At 46.4% G+C, this 22,686-nt stretch overlaps 1 protein-coding gene across 1 annotated transcript in view; it reads right to left on the bottom strand.

The window, feature by feature from the left end:
* LOC116359581 (mucin-5AC-like) overlaps positions 1-22,686 on the bottom strand; it is a 48,878-nt gene that overhangs the window by 6,893 nt on the left and 19,299 nt on the right. Inside the window, exons 2-5 of the mRNA XM_031812419.1 lie at positions 17,455-17,652; positions 10,404-10,526; positions 7,335-7,384; positions 524-636 (exon numbers count right to left, since the gene is read on the bottom strand). Of these exons, the coding sequence (XP_031668279.1) occupies positions 524-636; positions 7,335-7,384; positions 10,404-10,526; positions 17,455-17,652 (484 nt within the window). The remainder of the gene's footprint in view (positions 1-523; positions 637-7,334; positions 7,385-10,403; positions 10,527-17,454; positions 17,653-22,686) is intronic.

The raw sequence follows: 22,686 nt of genomic DNA, 5'->3' as shown, positions 1-22,686 counted from the left end.
ATGGGGTATTGTGACCTCATTATGGTGTATTGTGACCTCATTATGGGGTATTGTGACCTCATTATGGGGTATTGTGTGTAGATTGATGAGGATTTCTTTTTTTATTTAACCCATTTTATAATGATGGTCTGAAAACTTTCCGAATGTATTGTATATGTGATCCTATACAAAAGTAAGCAATGTTTGAAAATTAAAATGTTTTAGTCAAAAAGTATATATGTTTGAGATTCATGCGGTCAATTTGCAGTCTACAAATTACTAGTAATTATGTTCCATCCCCTCGGCCAGCCGCTCCAGAACAAAATCGTCCCGCGGCTGAAACTAGTTGATGATCCCTGCATTAACCCCGCCCGAATAACCGCACGCACGCGCACACACACACACACACACACACACACACACACACACACACACACACACACACACACACACACACACACACACACACACACACACACACACACACACACGTTGGAGGAGCTGAAGCAGAGGGCAATTACAGTGTCCAATCAGAGCAGTTTACCTGAGTGGAGCCAGGCCATGGTGAACAGGGAGGTGTAGGCTAGCTCTGGCAACTTTACCTCCTCTACATGCTGCCCACTGGAGGCCAGACAACGCAGGATGAGACAGGGTGGGCTGGAGGGGGGGGGAGAGAGAGAGAGAGAGGTTACCCGGTTACCTTACATTGCTGCCCACTGAGGGCCAGACAACGCAGGATGAGACAGGCTGGAGAGAGAGACACCATGCCCAAACCGGACACGCGCATGAGTCTGCCATCGTGCGCAAATTGATGTTGTCCTCCCTCACACCAAACGCGATCACGACACGCAGGTTGAAATATCAAAACAAACTGAACCAATTATATTAATTTGGGGACAGGTCGAAAAGCATTAAACATGAATGGCAATTTAGCTAGCTAGCTTGCTGTTGCTAGCTAATTTGTCCTATTTAGCTAGCTAGCTTGCTGTTGCTAGCTAATTTGTCCTATTTAGCTAGCTAGCTTGCTGTTGCTAGCTAATTTGTCCTATTTAGCTAGCTAGCTTGCTGTTGCTAGCTAATTTGTCCTATTTAGCTAGTTAGCTTGCAGTTGCTAGCTAACTTATCCTATTTAGCTAGCTAGCTTGCTGTTGCTAGCTAATTTGTCCTATTTAGCTAGTTAGCTTGCAGTTGCTAGCTAACTTATCCTATTTAGCTAGCTAGCTTGCTGTTGCTAGCTAATTTGTCCTATTTAGCTAGTTAGCTTGCAGTTGCTAGCTAATTTGTCCTAGGATATAAATATTGAGTTGTTATTTTACCTGAAATGCACAAGGTCTTCTACTCCGACAATTAATCCACACATAAAACGGTCAACCGAATCATTTCTAGTCATCTCTCCTCCTTCCAGGCTTCTTTTTCTTCTGTGGACTTTATATGACGATTGGCAACTAACTTTCATAATAAGGTGCCACAAACGACCTCCGTTCATCTTTCAATCACCCACGTGGGTATAACCAATGAGGAGATGGCACGTGGGTTCAGTATATGCTTCTAAAAGCCAATGAGGAGATGGGAGAGGCGGGACTTGCATCGCGTTCGGCGTCACAAATAGAAGCAACTTCTATTTTAGCTGCCTGGCAACACAGACTGTTCGTTGGCGCGCGCGAGCGACGTGGGTGCAATGATTGAATAACATGTATGTGTATATTTATTTTGCAACACGGTTACCACGTCCGGTTTGGGTTTTTGAGAGAAAGAGGTTACCTGGTTACCTTACTAGGGCTGAGCGGTGTACCGTATCTTACAATATACCGGTATTGATACAAGGACCGGTTTGGGTTTTTGTGTATGTTTGGTTTGTAAAATGTGATACGTCATTTCGTTTGTATGGTTTACTCCCTACTTGAGTTGACTCTCTCGCCAAGCCCCGCCCCTTGTCACACAAGGAGCGCCATTGGTCAATGCAGCAGATGCAACAATATGTTGATGACAACAATGGTGCTCTCCACTTTGCTTCTTAATATCGATCCACAAGCGTTCTATAATTACACTATTTAGTTTGTGTATCTTATTGTCTGTGTATCTTACTATCTGCTAGTTTGTATTTTCTTAGCAAGTTGCTCAAATAAAATCTTGTTAGCAGCTAATGCCGATCGCTATTTAGCTGGCTAGCTAGCTAATATATGTATTGAGTCAGAACTAAGAAATCAGCTTTTTGTGAGTATGGAACATTTCTGGGATCTTTTATTTCAGCTGACAAACGCTTCATATGTCGCGTTTAAATTGTTATTTTCCCCAGTGTATTTATCCCTGTGATGGTCTCCACCACCTCCAGGTGGCGCTTATTTTCCCCAGTGTATTTATCCCTGTGATGGTCTCCACCACCTCCAGGTGGCGCTTATTTTCCCCAGTGTATTTATCCCTGTGATGGTCTCCACCACCTCCAGGTGGCGCTTATTTTCCCCAGTGTATTTATCCCTGTGATGGTCTCCACCACCTCCAGGTGGCGCTTATTTTCCCCAGTGTATTTATCCCTGTGATGGTCTCCACCACCTCCAGGTGGCGCTTATTTTCCCCAGTGTATTTATCCCTGTGATGGTCTCCACCACCTCCAGGTGGCGCTTATTTTCCCCAGTGTATTTATCCCTGTGATGGTCTCCACCACCTCCAGGTGGCGCTTATTTTCCCCAGTGTATTTATCCCTGTGTTTCCTGTCTCTCTGTACCAGTGTATTTATCCCTGTGTTTCCTGTCTCTCTGCACCAGTGTATTTATCCCTGTGATGGTCTCCACCACCTCCAGGTGGCGCTTATTTTCCCCAGTGTATTTATCCCTGTGTTTCCTGTCTCTCTGGGCCAGTGTATTTATCCCTGTGATGGTCTCCACCACCTCCAGGTGGCGCTTATTTTCCCCAGTGTATTTATCCCTGTGATGGTCTCCACCACCTCCAGGTGGCGCTTATTTTCCCCAGTGTATTTATCCCTGTGATGGTCTCCACCACCTCCAGGTGGCGCTTATTTTCCCCAGTGTATTTATCCCTGTGCTTGTCTCCACCACCTCCAGGTGGCGCTTATTTTCCCCAGTGTATTTATCCCTGTGTTTCCTGTCTCTCTGGGCCAGTGTATTTATCCCTGTGTTTCCTGTCTCTCTGTACCAGTGTATTTATCCCTGTGATTGTCTCCACCACCTCCAGGTGTCGCTTATTTTCCCCAGTGTATTTATCCCTGTGTTTCCTGTCTCTCTGTCCCAGTGTATTTATCCCTGTGTTTCCTGTCTCTCTGTACCAGTGTATTTATCCTTGTGTTTCCTGTCTCTCTGTCCCAGTGTATTTATCCTTGTGTTTCCTGTCTCTCTGTCCCAGTGTATTTATCCCTGTGTTTCCTGTCTCTCTGTACCAGTGTATTTATCCCTGTGTTTCCTGTCTCTCTGGGCCAGTGTATTTATCCCTGTGTTTCCTGTCTCTCTGTCCCAGTGTATTTATCCCTGTGTTTCCTGTCTCTCTGGGCCAGTGTATTTATCCCTGTGTTTCCTGTCTCTCTGTCCCAGTGTATTTATCCCTGTGTTTCCTGTCTCTCTGGGCCAGTGTATTTATCCCTGTGTTTCCTGTCTCTCTGTCCCAGTGTATTTATCCCTGTGTTTCCTGTCTCTCTGGGCCAGTGTATTTATCCCTGTGTTTCCTGTCTCTCTGTCCCAGTGTATTTATCCCTGTGTTTCCTGTCTCTCTGTACCAGTGTATTTATCCCTGTGATTGTCTCCACCACCTCCAGGTGTCGCTTATTTTCCCCAGTGTATTTATCCCTGTGTTTCCTGTCTCTCTGTACCAGTGTATTTATCCCTGTGTTTCCTGTCTCTCTGTACCAGTGTATTTATCCTTGTGTTTCCTGTCTCTCTGTCCCAGTGTATTTATCCTTGTGTTTCCTGTCTCTCTGTCCCAGTGTATTTATCCCTGTGTTTCCTGTCTCTCTGTCCCAGTGTATTTATCCCTGTGTTTCCTGTCTCTCTGTACCAGTGTATTTATCCCTGTGTTTCCTGTCTCTCTGTGCCAGTGTATTTATCCCTGTGTTTCCTGTCTCTCTGTACCAGTGTATTTATCCATGTGTTTCCTGTCTCTCTTTACCAGTGTATTTATCCCTGTGTTTCCTGTCTCTCTGTACCAGTGTATTTATCCCTGTGTTTTCTGTCTCTCTGTCCCAGTGTATTTATCCCTGTGTTTCCTGTCTCTCTGTGCCAGTGTATTTATCCCTGTGATGGTCTCCACCACCTCCAGGTGGCGCTTATTTTCCCCAGTGTATTTATCCCTGTGTTTCCTGTCTCTCTGGGCCAGTGTATTTATCCCTGTGATGGTCTCCACCACCTCCAGGTGGCGCTTATTTTCCCCAGTGTATTTATCCCTGTGATGGTCTCCACCACCTCCAGGTGGCGCTTATTTTCCCCAGTGTATTTATCCCTGTGCTTGTCTCCACCACCTCCAGGTGGCGCTTATTTTCCCCAGTGTATTTATCCCTGTGTTTCCTGTCTCTCTGGGCCAGTGTATTTATCCCTGTGTTTCCTGTCTCTCTGTACCAGTGTATTTATCCCTGTGATTGTCTCCACCACCTCCAGGTGTCGCTTATTTTCCCCAGTGTATTTATCCCTGTGTTTCCTGTCTCTCTGTCCCAGTGTATTTATCCCTGTGTTTCCTGTCTCTCTGTACCAGTGTATTTATCCTTGTGTTTCCTGTCTCTCTGTCCCAGTGTATTTATCCTTGTGTTTCCTGTCTCTCTGTCCCAGTGTATTTATCCCTGTGTTTCCTGTCTCTCTGTACCAGTGTATTTATCCCTGTGTTTCCTGTCTCTCTGGGCCAGTGTATTTATCCCTGTGTTTCCTGTCTCTCTGTCCCAGTGTATTTATCCCTGTGTTTCCTGTCTCTCTGGGCCAGTGTATTTATCCCTGTGTTTCCTGTCTCTCTGTCCCAGTGTATTTATCCCTGTGTTTCCTGTCTCTCTGGGCCAGTGTATTTATCCCTGTGTTTCCTGTCTCTCTGTCCCAGTGTATTTATCCCTGTGTTTCCTGTCTCTCTGGGCCAGTGTATTTATCCCTGTGTTTCCTGTCTCTCTGTCCCAGTGTATTTATCCCTGTGTTTCCTGTCTCTCTGTACCAGTGTATTTATCCCTGTGATTGTCTCCACCACCTCCAGGTGTCGCTTATTTTCCCCAGTGTATTTATCCCTGTGTTTCCTGTCTCTCTGTACCAGTGTATTTATCCCTGTGTTTCCTGTCTCTCTGTACCAGTGTATTTATCCTTGTGTTTCCTGTCTCTCTGTCCCAGTGTATTTATCCTTGTGTTTCCTGTCTCTCTGTCCCAGTGTATTTATCCCTGTGTTTCCTGTCTCTCTGTCCCAGTGTATTTATCCCTGTGTTTCCTGTCTCTCTGTACCAGTGTATTTATCCCTGTGTTTCCTGTCTCTCTGTGCCAGTGTATTTATCCCTGTGTTTCCTGTCTCTCTGTACCAGTGTATTTATCCATGTGTTTCCTGTCTCTCTTTACCAGTGTATTTATCCCTGTGTTTCCTGTCTCTCTGTACCAGTGTATTTATCCCTGTGTTTTCTGTCTCTCTCTGTCCCAGTGTATTTATCCCTGTGTTTCCTGTCTCTCTGTGCCAGTGTATTTATCCCTGTGTTTCCTGTCTCTCTCTACCAGTGTATTTATCCCTGTGTTTCCTGTCTCTCTGGGCCAGTGTATTTATCCCTGTGTTTCCTGTCTCTCTGGGCCAGTGTATTTATCCCTGTGTTTCCTGTCTCTCTCTACCAGTGTATTTATCCCTGTGTTTCCTGTCTCTCTGTACCAGTGTATTTATCCCTGTGTTTTCTGTCTCTCTGTCCCAGTGTATTTATCCCTGTGTTTCCTGTCTCTCTGTGCCAGTGTATTTATCCCTGTTTCCTGTCTCTCTGTCCCAGTGTATTTATCCCTGTGTTTCCTGTCTCTCTGTACCAGTGTATTTATCCCTGTGTTTCCTGTCTCTCTGTCCCAGTGTATTTATCCCTGTGTTTCCTGTCTCTCTGTCCCAGTGTATTTATCCCTGTGTTTCCTGTCTCTCTGTACCAGTGTATTTATCCTTGTGTTTCCTGTCTCTCTGTCCCAGTGTATTTATCCTTGTGTTTCCTGTCTCTCTGTCCCAGTGTATTTATCCCTGTGTTTCCTGTCTCTCTGTCCCAGTGTATTTATCCCTGTGTTTCCTGTCTCTCTGTACCAGTGTATTTATCCCTGTGTTTCCTGTCTCTCTGTGCCAGTGTATTTATCCCTGTGTTTCCTGTCTCTCTGTACCAGTGTATTTATCCATGTGTTTCCTGTCTCTCTGTACCAGTGTATTTATCCATGTGTTTCCTGTCTCTCTGTACCAGTGTATTTATCCCTGTGTTTCCTGTCTCTCTGTACCAGTGTATTTATCCCTGTGTTTCCTGTCTCTCTGTACCAGTGTATTTATCCCTGTGTTTCCTGTCTCTCTGTACCAGTGTATTTATCCCTGTGTTTCCTGTCTCTCTGTCCCAGTGCATTTATCCCTGTGTTTCCTGTCTCTCTGTCCCAGTGTATTTATCCCTGTGTTTCCTGTCTCTCTGTCCCAGTGTATTTATCCCTGTGTTTCCTGTCTCTCTGTCCCAGTGTATTTATCCCTGTGTTTCCTGTCTCTCTGTACCAGTGTATTTATCCGTGTTTCCTGTCTCTCTGTCCCAGTGTATTTATCTCTGTGTTTCCTGTCTCTCTGTGCCAGTGTATTTATCCCTGTGTTTCCTGTCTCTCTGTCCCAGTGTATTTATCCCTGTGTTTCCTGTCTCTCTGTCCCAGTGTATTTATCCCTGTGTTTCCTGTCTCTCTATACCAGTGTATTTATCCCTGTGTTTCCTGTCTCTCTGTCCCAGTGTATTTATCCCTGTGTTTCCTGTCTCTCTGTACCAGTGAGTGTATTTATCCCTGTGTTTCCTGTCTCTCTGTACCAGTGTATTTATCCCTGTGTTTCCTGTCTCTCTGTACCAGTTCGTCTTGTACGTTTAGTCAAGTCAACCAGTGTGTTTTTCCCCGTACTCCTTTTGCTAGTCTTCCCGGTTCTGACCCCTGCCTGACTCTGGGCTACATTCCCACCTGCCCTGACCTTGAACCTGCCTGCCCTTCTGTACCTCCTGGACTCTGAACTGGTTTTGACCTTTTGCCGGTCCACGCCCATTCTCTTGCCTAATCCCCTTTTTGGATGAAATAAACATTGTTAAGACTCCAACCATCTGCCTCCTGTGTCTCCATCGGAGTCTCGCCTTGTGCCTTGATGAGTTCAGTGTAGAAAGAGAGACGGAGAAACGGCGAGCCAAAGAAGGAGAGGGGATGTCTCACCTGGGGGTGTTGGTGGAGGAGGAGCTGGGGGAGACAGAGGGCGATGCCACCTGAATGAAAACATTCATACATGGATTTTAGTAGACTTATTCTACATACAATATAAAAGGTGCACCTGCCATTTGAAAAAAACAACAACAAACATTTAAAAACGGATTTAACATGCAATAAAATGAGGGAATGAACAGCTCAGACAAGACTGGCTGTGGTTATAATCAGGAGGGAATGAACAGCTCAGACAAGACTGGCTGTGGTTATAATCAGGAGGGAATGAACAGCTCAGACAAGACTGGCTGTGGTTATAATCAGGAGAGAATGAACAGCTCAGACAAGACTGGCTGTGGTTATAATCAGGAGGGAATGAACAGCTCAGACAAGACTGGCTGTGGTTATAATCAGGAGAGAATGAACAGCTCAGACAAGACTGGCTGTGGTTATAATCAGGAGAGAATGAACAGCTCAGACAAGACTGGCTGTGGTTATAATCAGGAGGGAATGAAGAGCTCAGACAAGACTGGCTGTGGTTATAATCAGGAGGGAATGAACAGCTCAGACAAGACTGGCTGTGGTTATAATCAGGAGGGGGGGAATGAACAGCTCAGACAAGACTGGCTGTGGTTATAATCAGGAGGGAATGAACAGCTCAGACAAGACTGGCTGTGGTTATAATCAGGAGGGAATGAACAGCTCAGACAAGACTGGCTGTGGTTATAATCAGGAGGGTATGAACAGCTCAGACAAGACTGGCTGTGGTTATAATCAGGAGGGGGGGAATGAACAGCTCAGACAAGACTGGCTGTGGTTATAATCAGGAGGGTATGAACAGCTCAGACAAGACTGGCTGTGGTTATAATCAGGAGGAGTGGATGAACAGCTCAGACAAGACTGGCTGTGGTTATAATCAGGAGGAGGGAATGAACAGCTCAGACAAGATTGGCTGTGGTTATAATCAGGAGGGAATGAACAGCTCAGACAAGACTGGCTGTGGTTATAATCAGGAGGGAATGAACAGCTCAGACAAGACTGGCTGTGGTTAGAATCAGGAGGGAATGAACAGCTCAGACAAGACTGGCTGTGGTTATAATCAGGAGAGAATGAACAGCTCAGACAAGACTGGCTGTGGTTATAATCAGGAGGGAATGAACAGCTCAGACAAGACTGGCTGTGGTTATAATCAGGAGGGAATGAACAGCTCAGACAAGACTGGCTGTGGTTATAATCAGGAGGGAATGAACAGCTCAGACAAGACTGGCAGTGGTTATAATCAGGAGTGGGGGAATGAACAGCTCAGACAAGACTGGCTGTGGTTATAATCAGGGGGGGGGGGGGGAATGAACAGCTCAGACAAGACTGGCTGTGGTTATAATCAGGAGAGAATGAACAGCTCAGACAAGACTGGCTGTGGTTATAATCAGGAGGGAATGAACAGCTCAGACAAGACTGGCTGTGGTTATAATCAGGAGAGAATGAACAGCTCAGACAAGACTGGTTGTGGTTATAATCAGGAGGGAATGAAGAGCTCAGACAAGACTGGCTGTGGTTATAATCAGGAGAGAATGAACAGCTCAGACAAGACTGGCTGTGGTTATAATCAGGAGGGAATGAACAGCTCAGACAAGACTGGCTGTGGTTATAATCAGGAGAGAATGAACAGCTCAGACAAGACTGGCTGTGGTTATAATCAGGAGGGAATGAACAGCTCAGACAAGACTGGCTGTGGTTATAATCAGGAGGAGGGAATGAACAGCTCAGACAAGACTGGCTGTGGTTATAATCAGGAGGGAATGAAGAGCTCAGACAAGACTGGCTGTGGTTATAATCAGGAGAGAATGAACAGCTCAGACAAGACTGGCTGTGGTTATAATCAGGGGGGGGGGGAATGAACAGCTCAGACAAGACTGGCTGTGGATATAATCAGGGGGGGGAATGAACAGCTCAGACAAGACTGGCTGTGGTTATAATCAGGGGGGGGGGGGGGAATGAACAGCTGTCATCCTCTCTCTGTTCAATAAAGTCAGAACAGAGCCCCACTGTCTTCCTCTCTCTCTGTTCAATAAAGTCAGAACAGATCCCCACTGTCTTCCTCTCTCTATCTGTTCAATAAAGTCAGAACAGATCCCCACTGTCTTCCGCTCTCTATCTGTTCAATAAAGTCAGAACAGATCCCCACTGTCATCATCTCTCTGTTCAATAAAGTCAGAACAGATCCCCACTGTCTCCCTCTATCTGTTCAATAAAGTCAGAACAGATCCCCACTGTCTTCCTCTCTCTATCTGTTCAATAAAGTCAGAACAGATCCCCACTGTCTCCCTCTCTCTGTTCAATAAAGTCAGAACAGATCCCCACTGTCTTCCTCTCTCTCTCTCTGTTCAATAAAGTCAGAACAGATCCCCACTGTCTTCCTCTCTCTATCTGTTCAATAAAGTCAGAACAGATCCCCACTGTCTTCCTCTCTCTATCTGTTCAATAAAGTCAGAACAGATCCCCACTGTCATCCTCTCTCTGTTCAATAAAGTCAGAACAGATCCCCACTGTCATCCTCTCTCTGTTCAATAAAGTCAGAACAGATCCCCACTGTCATCCTCTCTCTGTTCAATAAAGTCAGAACAGATCCCCACTGTCATCCTCTCTCTGTTCAATAAAGTCAGAACAGATCCCCACTGTCATCCTCTACCTGTTCAATAAAGTCAGAACAGATCCCCACTGTCATCCTCTCTCTCTCTGTTCAATAAAGTCAGAACAGATCCCCACTGTCATCCTCTCTCTGTTCAATAAAGTCAGAACAGATCCCCACTGTCATCCTCTCTCTGTTCAATAAAATCAGAACAGATCCCCACTGTCATCCTCTCTCTGTTCAATAAAGTCAGAACAGATCCCCACTGTCATCCTCTCTCTGTTCAATAAAGTCAGAACAGATCCCCACTGTCATCCTCTCTCTGTTCAATAAAGTCAGAACAGATCCCCACTGTCATCCTCTACCTGTTCAATAAAGTCAGAACAGATCCCCACTGTCTTCCTCTCTCTCTCTGTTCAATAATGTCAGACCATGAAAACAGGTATTTTTGATACCTGTAGGTAGAAGTCCCCGGGGCGGAGGACACGTGGGTCCAGAGGAGAGAGCTGGATGATCACCTTGTCGTGGAGACACAGAGGCCAGCCCTGGTGCCGGAATAACAGGCCGCAGTACGGGAACTACAGGAGAGATGGAGAAGGAGAGGGAGACTGAGTAAATCAATCAACTACAGGAGAGAGGGAGAAGGAGAGGGAGAAGGAGAGGGAGACTGAGTAAATAAATCAACTACAGGAGAGATGTAGAAGGAGAGGGAGACTGAGTAAATAAATCAACTACAGGAGAGAGGGAGAAGGAGAGGGAGACTGAGTAAATAAATCAACTACAGGAGAGATGGAGAAGGAGAGGGAGACTGAGTAAATAAATCAACTACAGGAGAGATGGAGAAGGAGAGGGAGACTGAGTAAATAAATCAACTACAGGAGAGATGGAGAAGGAGAGGGAGACTGAGTAAATAAATCAACTACAGGAGAGATGGAGAAGGAGAGGGAGACTGAGTAAATAAATCAACTACAGGAGAGATGGAGAAGGAGAGGGAGACTGAGTAAATAAATCAACTACAGGAGAGATGGAGAAGGAGAGGGAGACTGAGTAAATAAATCAACTACAGGAGAGATGGAGAAGGAGAGGGAGACTGAGTAAATAAATCAACTACAGGAGAGATGGAGAAGGAGAGGGAGACTGAGTAAATCAATCAACTACAGGAGAGAGGGAGAAGGAGAGGGAGACTGAGTAAATAAATCAACTACAGGAGAGATGGAGAAGGAGAGGGAGACTGAGTAAATCAATCAACTACAGGAGAGATGGAGAAGGAGAGGGAGACTGAGTAAATCAATCAACTACAGGAGAGATGTAGAAGGAGAGGGAGAAGGAGAGGGAGACTGAGTAAATCAATCAACTACAGGAGAGATGGAGAAGGAGAGGGAGACTGAGTAAATAAATCAACTACAGGAGAGATGGAGAAGGAGAGGGAGACTGAGTAAATAAATCAACTACAGGAGAGATGGAGAAGGAGAGGGAGACTGAGTAAATAAATCAACTACAGGAGAGATGGAGAAGGAGAGGGAGACTGAGTAAATCAATCAACTACAGGAGAGAGGGAGAAGGAGAGGGAGTAAATCAATCATTCCTTTGCTAAAACATCAACAAGTAGAGTTTGATGAGTGACAGAGAGAGAGAGAGAGAGAGATGGGGGGGAAGACATTGAAGTAAATCATTTTACTGATAAAACGTAAAGTGATTTCCGCTCGTCGTCTTTCAGCCCGGGCAGCCGCACACCGGAAAACAAATCATCCGATCCCTCCCTCTCATCCCCCTTTCAGAGCCCCCAAATCCTCTCCACTCTAAACGAGGGTTTCTGTGATGCTCTCTGATAGCGCTGAGAAACACAGACCCCTGCTCTGTCTGTCTTCCCTCCCCCTCCTCTTCCCTCCATCCTTCCCTTCATTCTTCCTTCACTCCCCCTCCTCCCATCCTCTCTTCCTCCCCCTGAGTGAGAGACAGAACAGGAGAGGACTGAGCTCCTCTATCCATCTCTCTCTCTGTCTCTCTCTCTCTCTCTCTCTCTCTCTCTCTCTCATTTGATCACTCTCTCTCTCTGTCTCTCTCTATCCATCTCTCTCTCTCTCTCTCTCATTTGATCACTCTCTCTCTCTCTCTCTCTCTCATTTGATCACTCTCTCTCTCTCTGTCTCTCTCTATCCATCTCTCTCTCTCTCTCTCTCTATCCGTCTCTCTCTATCCGTCTCTCTCTATCCATCTCTCTCTATCCATCTCTCTCTATCCATCTCTCTCTCTCTCTCTCTCCTCTCTCTCTCTCTCTCTCTCTCTCTCTCTCTCTCTCTCTCTCTCTCTCTCTCTCTCTCTCTCTCTCTCTCTCTCTCATTTGATCACTCTCTCTTTTCCTTGTCAGAAGTTTTCCTCCTGAGTCACTAATAGAGGTGCTCTCCCTGTCTCTATTGCTCTGAGTCACCTAAACAAGGTGTTTTCTCCCATGTCTTACTACTCATCCAGGTGGTGAGCCATTCCCTCTCATTACGCCTCTCTCTGGTCTCTCATTCTGTACGGCCTGGTCTTGTCTGGTCATGCCTGTGATACTAGCTCTGCAACGTGTCCTGTTTGGGTAACCTCTCTCAGTCACCGAACCAGTCTAACCAAGAGGAGGAGGACTGTAGTCACCGAACCAGTCTAACCAAGAGGAGGAGGACTGTAGTCACCGAACCAGTCTAACCAAGCGGAGGAGGACTGTAGTCACCGAACCAGTCTAACCAAGCGGAGGAGGACTGTAGTCACCAAGAGGAGGGAGACTGTAGTCACCGAACCAGTCTAACCAGGAGGAGGAGGACTGTAGTCACCGAACCAGTCTAACCAGGAGGAGGAGGACTGTAGTCACCGAACCAGTCTAACCAAGAGGAGGAGGACTGCAGTCACCGAACCAGTCTAACCAAGAGGAGGGAGACTGTAGTCACCAAGAGGAGGGAGACTGTAGTCACCAAGAGGAGGGAGACTGTATTCACCAAGAGGAGGCAGACTGTAGTCACCGAACCAGTCTAACCAAGAGGAGGAGGACTGTAGTCACCAAGAGGAGGAAGACTGTAGTCACCAAGAGGAGGGGGACTGTAGTCACCGAACCAGTCTAACCAAGAGGAGGAGGACTGTAGTCACCAAGAGGAGGAGGACTGTAGTCACCAAGAGGAGGAGGACTGTAGTCACCAAGAGGAGATGGACTGTAGTCACCAAGAGGAGGATAGACTGTAGTCACCAAGAGGAGGAGGACTGTAGTCACCAAGAGGAGGGGGACTGTAGTCACCAAGAGGAGGATAGACTGTAGTCACCAAGAGGAGGAGGACTGTAGTCACCAAGAGGAGGGGGACTGTAGTCACCAAGAGGAGGGAGACTGTAGTCACCAAGAGGAGGGAGACTGTAGTCACCAAGAGGAGGGATACTGTAGTCACCAAGAGGAGGGAGACTGTAGTCACCAAGAGGAGGAGGACTGTAGTCACCAAGAGGAGGAGGACTGTAGTCACCGAACCAGTCTAACCAAGAGGAGGGAGACTGTAGTCACCGAACCAGTCTAACCAAGAGGAGGTGGACTGTAGTCACCGAACCAGTCTAACCAAGAGGAGGACTGTAGTCACCAAGAGGAGGGAGACTGTAGTCACCAAGAGGAAGACTGTAGTCACCAAGAGGAGGGAGACTGTAGTCACCAAGAGGAGGGAGACTGTAGTCACCAAGAGGAGTGAGACTGTAGTCACCAAGAGGAGGGAGACTGTAGTCACCAAGAGGAGGGGTACTGTAGTCACCAAGAGGAGGAGGACTGTAGTCACCAAGAGGAGGAAGACTGTAGTCACCAAGAGGAGTGAGACTGTAGTCACCAAGAGGAGGGATACTGTAGTCACCAAGAGGAGGTAGACTGTAGTCACCAAGAGGAGGGATACTGTAGTCACCAAGAGGAGGGATACTGTAGTCACCAAGAGGAGGAAGACTGTAGTCACCAAGAGGAGGAAGACTGTAGTCACCAAGAGGAGGGAGACTGTAGTCACCAAGACTGTGCAGTTATTGTTAGTGCTTCATGTCTTTGGTTATATAACAAGCCAGACCTCCCAAAATGAAACATCCTTCATCACTCCAGCTGATGTTTACCAGGCAATCCCCCATCCTCCTCTCTGCCCTCCGTTAAGTAGAAGGGTTCACATGTTACCCATCATCCTCTTCTCTGACCTCCGTTAAGTAGAAGGGTTCACATGTTACCCATCATCCTCTTCTCTGACCTCCGTTAAGTAGAAGGGTTCACATGTTACCCATCATCCTCCTCTCTGACCTCCGTTAAGTAGAAGGGTTCACGTTACCCATCATCCTCCTCTCTGCCCTCCGTTAAGTAGAAGGGTTCACATGTTACCCATCATCCTCCTCTCTGACCTCCGTTAAGTAGAAGGGTTCACGTTACCCATCATCCTCCTCTCTGCCCTCCGTTAAGTAGAAGGGTTCACATGTTACCCATCATCCTCCTCTCTGACCTCCGTTAAGTAGAAGGGTTCACGTTACCCATCATCCTCCTCTCTGCCCTCCGTTAAGTAGAAGGGTTCGCATGTTACCCATCATCCTCCTCTCTGCCCTCCGTTAAGTAGAAGGGTTCACATGTTACCCATCATCCTCCTCTCTGACCTCCGTTAAGTAGAAGGGTTCACATGTTACCCATCATCCTCCTCTCTGACCTCCGTTAAGTAGAAGGGTTCATGTTACCCATCATCCTCCTCTCTGCCCTCCGTTAAGTAGAATGGTTCACATGTTACCCATCATCCTCCTCTCTGCCCTCCGTTAAGCAGAAGGGTTCACATGTTACCCATCATCCTCCTCTCTGCCCTCCGTTAAGTAGAAGGGTTCATGTTACCCATCACCCTCTTCTCTGCCCTCCGTTAAGTAGAAGGGTTCGTGTTACCCATCATCCTCCTCTCTGCCCTCCGTTAAGTAGAAGGGTTCACATGTTACCCATCATCCTCCTCTCTGCCCTCCGTTAAGTAGAAGGGTTCATATGTTACCCATAATCCTCCACTTCAGCCACAACTCCCCTTGTTGCAACACTTCAAGGTGATGACACACACACAGTATCTGATCTGGAAGATATTTATATTCTCCTCCTTGACCCTGGGAGGATCTAACACAACACCACAACAATACAGAACTCCTGGTGTGTTGTCAGAATGGAACACCAATACAGAACTCCTGGTGTGTTGTCAGAATGGAACACCAATACAGAACTCCTGGTGTGTTGTCAGAATGGAACACAACACAACATCAATACAGAACTCCTGGTGTGTTGTCAGAATGGAACACAACACCAATACAGAACTCCTGGTGTGTTGTCAGAATGGAACAGCAATACAGAACTCCTGGTGTGTTGTCAGAATGGAACACAACACCAATACAGAACTCCTGGTGTGTTGTCAGAATGGAACACAACACCAATACAGAACTCCTGGTGTGTTGTCAGAATGGAACACCAATACAGAACTCCTGGTGTGTTGTCAGAATGGAACACAACACAACATCAATACAGAACTCCTGGTGTGTTGTCAGAATGGAACACAACACAACATCAATACAGAACTCCTGGTGTGTTGTCAGAATGGAACACAACACCAATACAGAACTCCTGGTGTGTTGTCAGAATGGAACACTACACCAATACAGAACTCTTGGTGTGTTGCAGAATGGAACACAACACCAATACAGAACTCCTGGTGTGTTGTCAGAATGGAACACAACATCAATACAGAACTCCTGGTGTGTTGTCAGAATGGAACACAACACCAATACAGAACTCCTGGTGTGTTGTCAGAATGGAACACCAATACAGAACTCCTGGTGTGTTGTCAGAATGGAACACAACACCAATACAGAACTCCTGGTGTGTTGTCAGAATGGAACACCAATACAGAACTCCTGGTGTGTTGTCAGAATGGAACACCAATACAGAACTCCTGGTGTGTTGTCAGAATGGAACACCAATACAGAACTCCTGGTGTGTTGTCAGAATGGAACACAACATCAATACATAACTCCTGGTGTGTTGTCATTTCTAAAAACCTGTTTTTGATTTGTCATCATGGAGTATTGTGTATAAATAGATTAGGGGAAAAAAACTATTTAATCCATTTTAGAATAAGGTTGTACCCTAACACAATGTGGAAAAGGTCAAGGGGTCTGAATACTTTCCCAATGCACTCTAGTGCACTACTGTTGACCAGGGCACTGAACAGGGTGGTATTTGAGGCACAGCCTATTCTCTCTGGGGAGGAAGGTGTCATATTATATGACCTGGGAAGACTGGAGGCCTGAATAGACTAGGTGTGTTCATTTAAAGAGAGAAAGAAAACCAACCTCCACATTCCTATCTTTACCTTCCCCCCCTCCCTCCCTCCCTCCCCCTCAGTCCCACCTCAGTCCCACCTCCCCCACACGACCATACTCAACAGCAGCAGCAGCAGGACCACAACAATGACCCATCAACACCAGGAGTTAGAGCTGGGTTTCATCAGCCCCCCCCTCCGTCCCCTCCGTCCCTCCTAACTATAGTATAAGGTAGTAGTAGTAGTAGTAGTATAAGGTAACTATAGTATAAGGTAGTAGTAGTAGTATAAGGTAACTATAGTATAAGGTAGTAGTAGCAGTAGTAGTATAAGGTAACTATAGTATAAGGTAGTAGTAGTAGTAGTATAAGGTAACTATAGTATAAGGTAGTAGTAGTAGTAGTATAAGGTAACTATAGTATAAGGTAGTAGTAGTAGTAGTAGTATAAGGTAACTATAGTATAAGGTAGTAGTAGTAGTAGTATAAGGTAACTATAGTATAAGGTAGTAGTAGTAGTAGTAGTAGTATAAGGTAACTATAGTATAAGGTAGTAGTAGTAGTAGTATAAGGTAACTATAGTATAAGGTAGTAGTAGCAGTAGTAGTATAAGGTAACTATAGTATAAGGTAGTAGTAGTAGTAGTATAAGGTAACTATAGTATAAGGTAGTAGTAGCAGTAGTAGTATAAGGTAACTATAGTATAAGGTAGTAGTAGTAGTAGTATAAGGTAACTATAGTATAAGGTAGTAGTAGTATAAGGTAAAAATAGTATAAGGTAGTAGTAGTAGTAGTAGTATAAGGTAACTATAGTATAAGGTAGTAGCAGTAGTAGTATAAGGTAACTATAGTATAAGGTAGTAGTAGTAGTAGTATAAGGTAACTATAGTATAAGGTAGTAGTAGTAGTAGTATAAGGTAACTATAGTATAAGGTAGCAGTAGTAGTAGTAGTATAAGGTAACTATAGTATAAGGTAGTAGTAGTAGTAGTAGTAGTATAAGGTAACTATAGTATAAGGTAGTAGTAGTAGTAGTATAAGGTAACTATAGTATAAGGTAGTAGTAGTAGTAGTAGTAGTATAAGGTAACTATAGTATAAGGTAGTAGTAGTAGTAGTATAAGGTAACTATAGTATAAGGTAGTAGTAGTAGTAGTAGTAGTAGTAGTATAAGGTAACTATAGTATAAGGTAGTAGCTACTCACACAGGCATGTTGCTGGATGGTCTGCAGGATGTGTTTGGCGGGGACCAGGAAGTCTATAAGGTATCTTAATCCGTCTCCTCTGTAGCTGGTCTCCACCCCATCAAATACCTGACACAGCACCGTGGAGGCTGTGGCATCAAATGGAGGGTAGAGGGCTGAGAGGGTGTTCTGGATACAACTGTCCAGAGATTCAGAGTCCTGAGGAGAGAAGAGAAGAGAGGAGGAGAAAGGAGAGAGGAGAGGAGGAGAGAGGGGAGGAGGAGAGAGGGGAGGAGGAGAGAGGAGAGGATGAGAGGAGAGGATGAGAGGAGAGGATGAGAGGAGAAGATAAGGGAGGGCAGAAGAGGATGAGAGAGGAGAAGATGAGAGGAGAGAGGAGAGGATGAGAGAGGAGAGGATGAGAGAGGAGAGAGGAGAGGAGAGGAGAGAGGATGAGAGAGGATAGGATGAGAGAGGAGAAGGATAGGAGAGAGGAGAAGGATAGGAGAGAGGATGAGAGAGGATAGGATGAGAGAGGAGAGGATAGGAGAGAGGAGAGGAGAAGATGAGAGGAGAGAGGAGAGGATGAGAGAGGAGAGGAGAGGGTTAGATACACACAAAGGTTGGTTCCAACACAAGACCATAACCTTCAACAGTGTTTTCATCATTAGGTAGAAAGACTCCACATTTCCCACTAAGACAACAGAAAGTAGAACACTAGTTCTGAGGGACCGTCTGTCAGTGAAACAGATGTTTAAAAGGACTCAGGTGGGCCGGGCAGAACAGGGTGCCATTGGGCTCTGGTCTTTTATTTTACCTTTATTTAACCAGGCAAGTCAGTTAAGAACAAATTCTTATTTTCAATGACGGCCTAGGAACAGTGGGTTAACTGCCTGTTCAGGGGCAGAACGACAGATTTGTACCTTGTCAGCTCTGGGGTTTGAACTTGCAACCTTTCGGTTACTAGTCCAACGCTCTAACCACTAGGCTACGCTGCCGCCCCTCCACTCTAACCATTAGGCTACCCTGCCGCCCCTAAAGTAGTGCACTATATATAGGGAAGAGGGTGCCATAGGGCTCTGGTCTAAAGTAGTGCACTATATATAGGGAATAGGGTGCCATCGGGCTCTGGTATAAAGTAGTGCACTATATAGGGAATAGGGGGCCATTGGATCCGGGTCTAAAGTAGTGCACAGTATAGGGACTAGGATGCTATTTGATCCTGGCCCAAAGTAGTGCACTATATAGGGACTAGGGTGCCATTGGATCCTGATCTAAAGTAGTGTACTATATAGGGACTAGGGTGCCATTGGATCCTGATCTAAAGTAGTGCACTATATAGGGACTAGGGTGCCATAGGGCTCTGGACTAAAGTAGTGTACTATATAGGGAATAGAGTGCCATTGGATCCTGGTCTAAAGTAGTGCACTATATAGGGAATAGAGTGCCATAGGGCTCTGGTCTAAAGTAGTGCACTATATAGGGAATAGAGTGCCATTGGATCCTGGTCTAAAGTAGTGCACTATATAGGGAATAGAGTGCCATTGGATCCTGGTCTAAAGTAGTGTACTATATAGGGAATAGGGTGCTATTTGATCCTGGTCTAAAGTAGTGTACTATATAGGGAATAGGGTGCCATTTGATCCTGGTCTAAAGTAGTGTACTATATAGGGAATAGGGTGCCATTTGATCCTGGTCTAAAGTAGTGTACTATATAGGGAATAGGGTGCCATTTGATCCTGGTCTAAAGTAGTGCACTATATAGGGAATAGGGTGCCATAGGGCTCTGGTCTAAAGTAGTGCACTATATAGGGAATAGGGTGCCATAGGGCTCTGGTATAAAGTAGTGTACTATATAGGGAATATAATGCCATTTGAAGCACAGCCCTTGGTCCACTCTGCTCTGCTGTGAGCCTATCAGATTACTCCTCTACTTGTCCTGTCTCCCCAGGTTAACCTTAGTTCAATGAATAACCAATCAGATCCTTCTCCCTGAGGGAATGTGTTTCACAACAGGTTTACTGCTTAAACCAGCCAAGGGGGGGTCTCTCTTTCTAATGGGAGGGGGGGTCTCTATCTAATGGGAGGGGGGGGGTCTCTCTCTCTCTAATGGGAGGGGGGTCTCTTTCTCTAATGGGAGGGGGGGGGGGGGGGGGAGTCTCTCTCGCTAATGGGAGGGGGGGGTCTCTCTCTCTAATGGGAGGGGGGAGTCTCTCTCTCTCTAATGGGAGGGGGGGGTCTCTCTCTCTCTAATGGGAGGGGGGGGTCTCTCTCTCTCTAATGGGAGGGGGGAGTCTCTCTCTCTCTAATGGGAGGGGGGTCTCTTTCTCTAATGGGAGGGGGGGGGGGAGTCTCTCTCTCTAATGGGAGGGGGGGGTCTCTCTCTCTAATGGGAGGGAGGGGGGGGGGTTTCTCTCTAATGGGCTTTATTGGCATGGGAAATACATGTTAACTATGCCAAAGAAAGTGAAATAAACAATAAAAATGAACAGTAAACAAACCAAAATAAGAAAGATATTAAAAATGTCATATTATATATATATACAGTGTTGTAACAATGTGCAAATGGTTAAAGTACAAAAGGGAAAATAAATAAGCATAAATATGGGTTGTATTTACAATGGTGTTTGTTCTTCACTGGTTGCCCTTTTCTCGTGGCAACAGGTCACAAATCTTGCTGCTGTGATGTCACACTGTGGTATTTCACCCAGTAGATATGGGAGTTTATCAAAATTGGGTTTGTTTTCAAATTCTTTGTGGATCTGTGTAATCTGAGGGAAATATGTCTCTCTAATATGGTCATACATTGGGCAGGAGGTTAGGAAGTGCAGCTCAGTTTCCACCTCATTTTGTGGGCAGTGAGCACATAGCCTGTCTTCTCTTGAGAGCCATGTCTGCCTACGGCGGCCTTTCTCAATAGCAAGGCTATGCTCACTGAGTCTGTACATAGTCAAAGCTTTCCTTAATTTTGGGTCAGTCACAGTGGTCAGGTATTCTGTCACGGGGTTCTCTCCCCCCCCCCCTCCCTCTCACAGTGACAGGCAGGTGACCCCCCCTCCTCTCCTCCCCCCTCCTGGTGACAGGCCGGTGACAGGCAGCTGACCCCTCTCCTTCCCCTTTCTCCCTCCCCCCTCCTCTCTGAAGCGTGTGCAGTAGCAGAGCCCACGGAGCAGCCAGACGGGCGCTAGGCGGTCGAGAGGAGGCAGGCCGGTGACAGGCAGGTGACCCCCCCTCCTCTCCTCCCCCCCTCCTGGTGACAGGCCGGTGACAGGCAGGTGACCCCTCTCCCTCCCCTTTCTCCCTCCCCCCTCCTCTCTGAAGCGTGTGCTGTAGCAGAGCACACGGAGCAGCCAGACGGGCGCTAGGCGGTCGAGAGGAGGCAGGCCGGTGACTGTTGTGCCTAAATAAAGCCTTGGTTCCTGGAGAACAGTCTACTCTAGTAACCCAATGACAAGACCAGCTGTCTGTCTGTCTGTCTGTCTGTGTGCATGCGTGCGTGTACAGGGGGCACAGTGATATGTTCCCAGGCTGACTGAGTTTCAACAGGCTAGAAAACAACACTCTGCTCTGCGCTTCTCGTGTCGCCGTCCTCCCAGGTGTCCCTGCACCCCTGGTTACCCCTGGTTACCCTCTGCCACAGGAAGAGGGGGAGAACAGGGGGGGCTCTCTTTATCTGTCTCTAATCTCACTTTGATGCTGGCTAGGGATTTCAGCACAATTTAATTAGGTTGTTATTCAGGCAGGAGATTGCTCTGCCTCCAGTGTCGACCGTTACCCTGCACAGACATTACCCTATAGAGTTCGGAGAAAGTACAGGCCCTCTGTTAACGTCTATGAAAAGGGTATAGAGAGACAGAGGGCGAGGGTGTTGTCATTACCGTATAGGGTTTAGAGAGGCAGAGGATGAGGGTGAGGTCATTATCGTATAGGGTTTAGAGAGACAGAGGGTGAGGTCATTACCGTATAGGGTATAGAGAGACAGAGGGTGAGGTCATTACCATATAGGGTTTAGAGAGGCAGAGGGTGAGGTCATTACCATATAGGGTTTAGAGAGACAGAGGGTGAGGTCATTACCGTATAGGGTTTAGAGAGGCAGAGGGTGAGGTCATTACCGTATAGGGTTTAGAGAGACAGAGGGTGAGGGTGAGGTCATTATCGTATAGGGTTTAGAGAGACAGAGGGTGAGGTCATTACCGTATAGGGTTTAGAGAGCCAGAGGGTGAGGTCATTACCGTATAGGGTTTAGAGAGACAGAGGGTGAGGGTGAGGTTATTACCGTATAGGGTTTAGAGAGACAGAGGGTGAGGTCATTACCGTATAGGGTTTAGAGAGACAGAGGGTGAGGTCATTACCGTATAGGGTTTAGAGAGACAGAGGGTGAGGTCATTACCGTATAGGGTTTAGAGAGAGAGGGTGAGGTCATTACCGTATAGGGTTTAGAGAGACAGAGGGTGAGGTCATTACCGTATAGGGTATAGAGATACAGAGACAGAGGGTGATGTCATTACCGTATAGGGTATAGAGAGAGAGAGGGTGATGTCATTACCGTATAGGGTATAGAGAGACAGAGGGTGAGGTCATTACCGTGTAGGGTATGTAGAGAGAGAGGGTGAGGTCATTACCGTATAGGGTATAGAGAGACAGAGACAGAGGGTGAGGTTATTACCGTATAGGGTATAGAGAGACAGAGGGTGAGGTCATTACCATATAGGGTTTAGAGAGACAGAGGGTGAGGTCATTACCATATAGGGTATAGAGAGACAGAGACAGAGGGTGAGGTCATTACCGTATAGGGTATAGATAGACAGAGGGTTAGGTCATTACCGTATAGGGTATAGAGAGACAGAGACAGAGGGTGAGGTCATTACCGTATAGGGTTTAGAGAGACAGAGGGTGAGGTCATTACCGTATAGGGTTTAGAGAGACAGAGGGTGAGGTCATTACCGTATAGGGTTTAGAGAGACAGAGGGTGAGGTCATTACCGTATAGGGTTTAGAGAGACAGAGGGTGAGGTCATTACCGTATAGGGTTTAGAGAGACAGAGGGTGAGGTCATTACCGTATAGGGTATAGAGATACAGAGACAGAGGGTGAGGTCATTACCGTATAGGGTTTAGAGAGACAGAGGGTGAGGTCATTACCGTATAGGGTTTAGAGAGACAGAGGGTGAGGTCATTACCGTATAGGGTTTAGAGAGACAGAGGGTGAGGTCATTACCGTATAGGGTTTAGAGAGACAGAGGGTGAGGTCATTA

This window comes from Oncorhynchus kisutch, unplaced genomic scaffold (genome assembly GCF_002021735.2).
Source record: "Oncorhynchus kisutch isolate 150728-3 unplaced genomic scaffold, Okis_V2 Okis03b-Okis08b_hom, whole genome shotgun sequence".
NCBI lineage: Eukaryota > Metazoa > Chordata > Actinopteri > Salmoniformes > Salmonidae > Oncorhynchus > Oncorhynchus kisutch.
The sequence above is the reverse complement of the archived record's forward strand: the minus strand, read 5'-3'. Positions and strand labels throughout refer to the sequence as shown.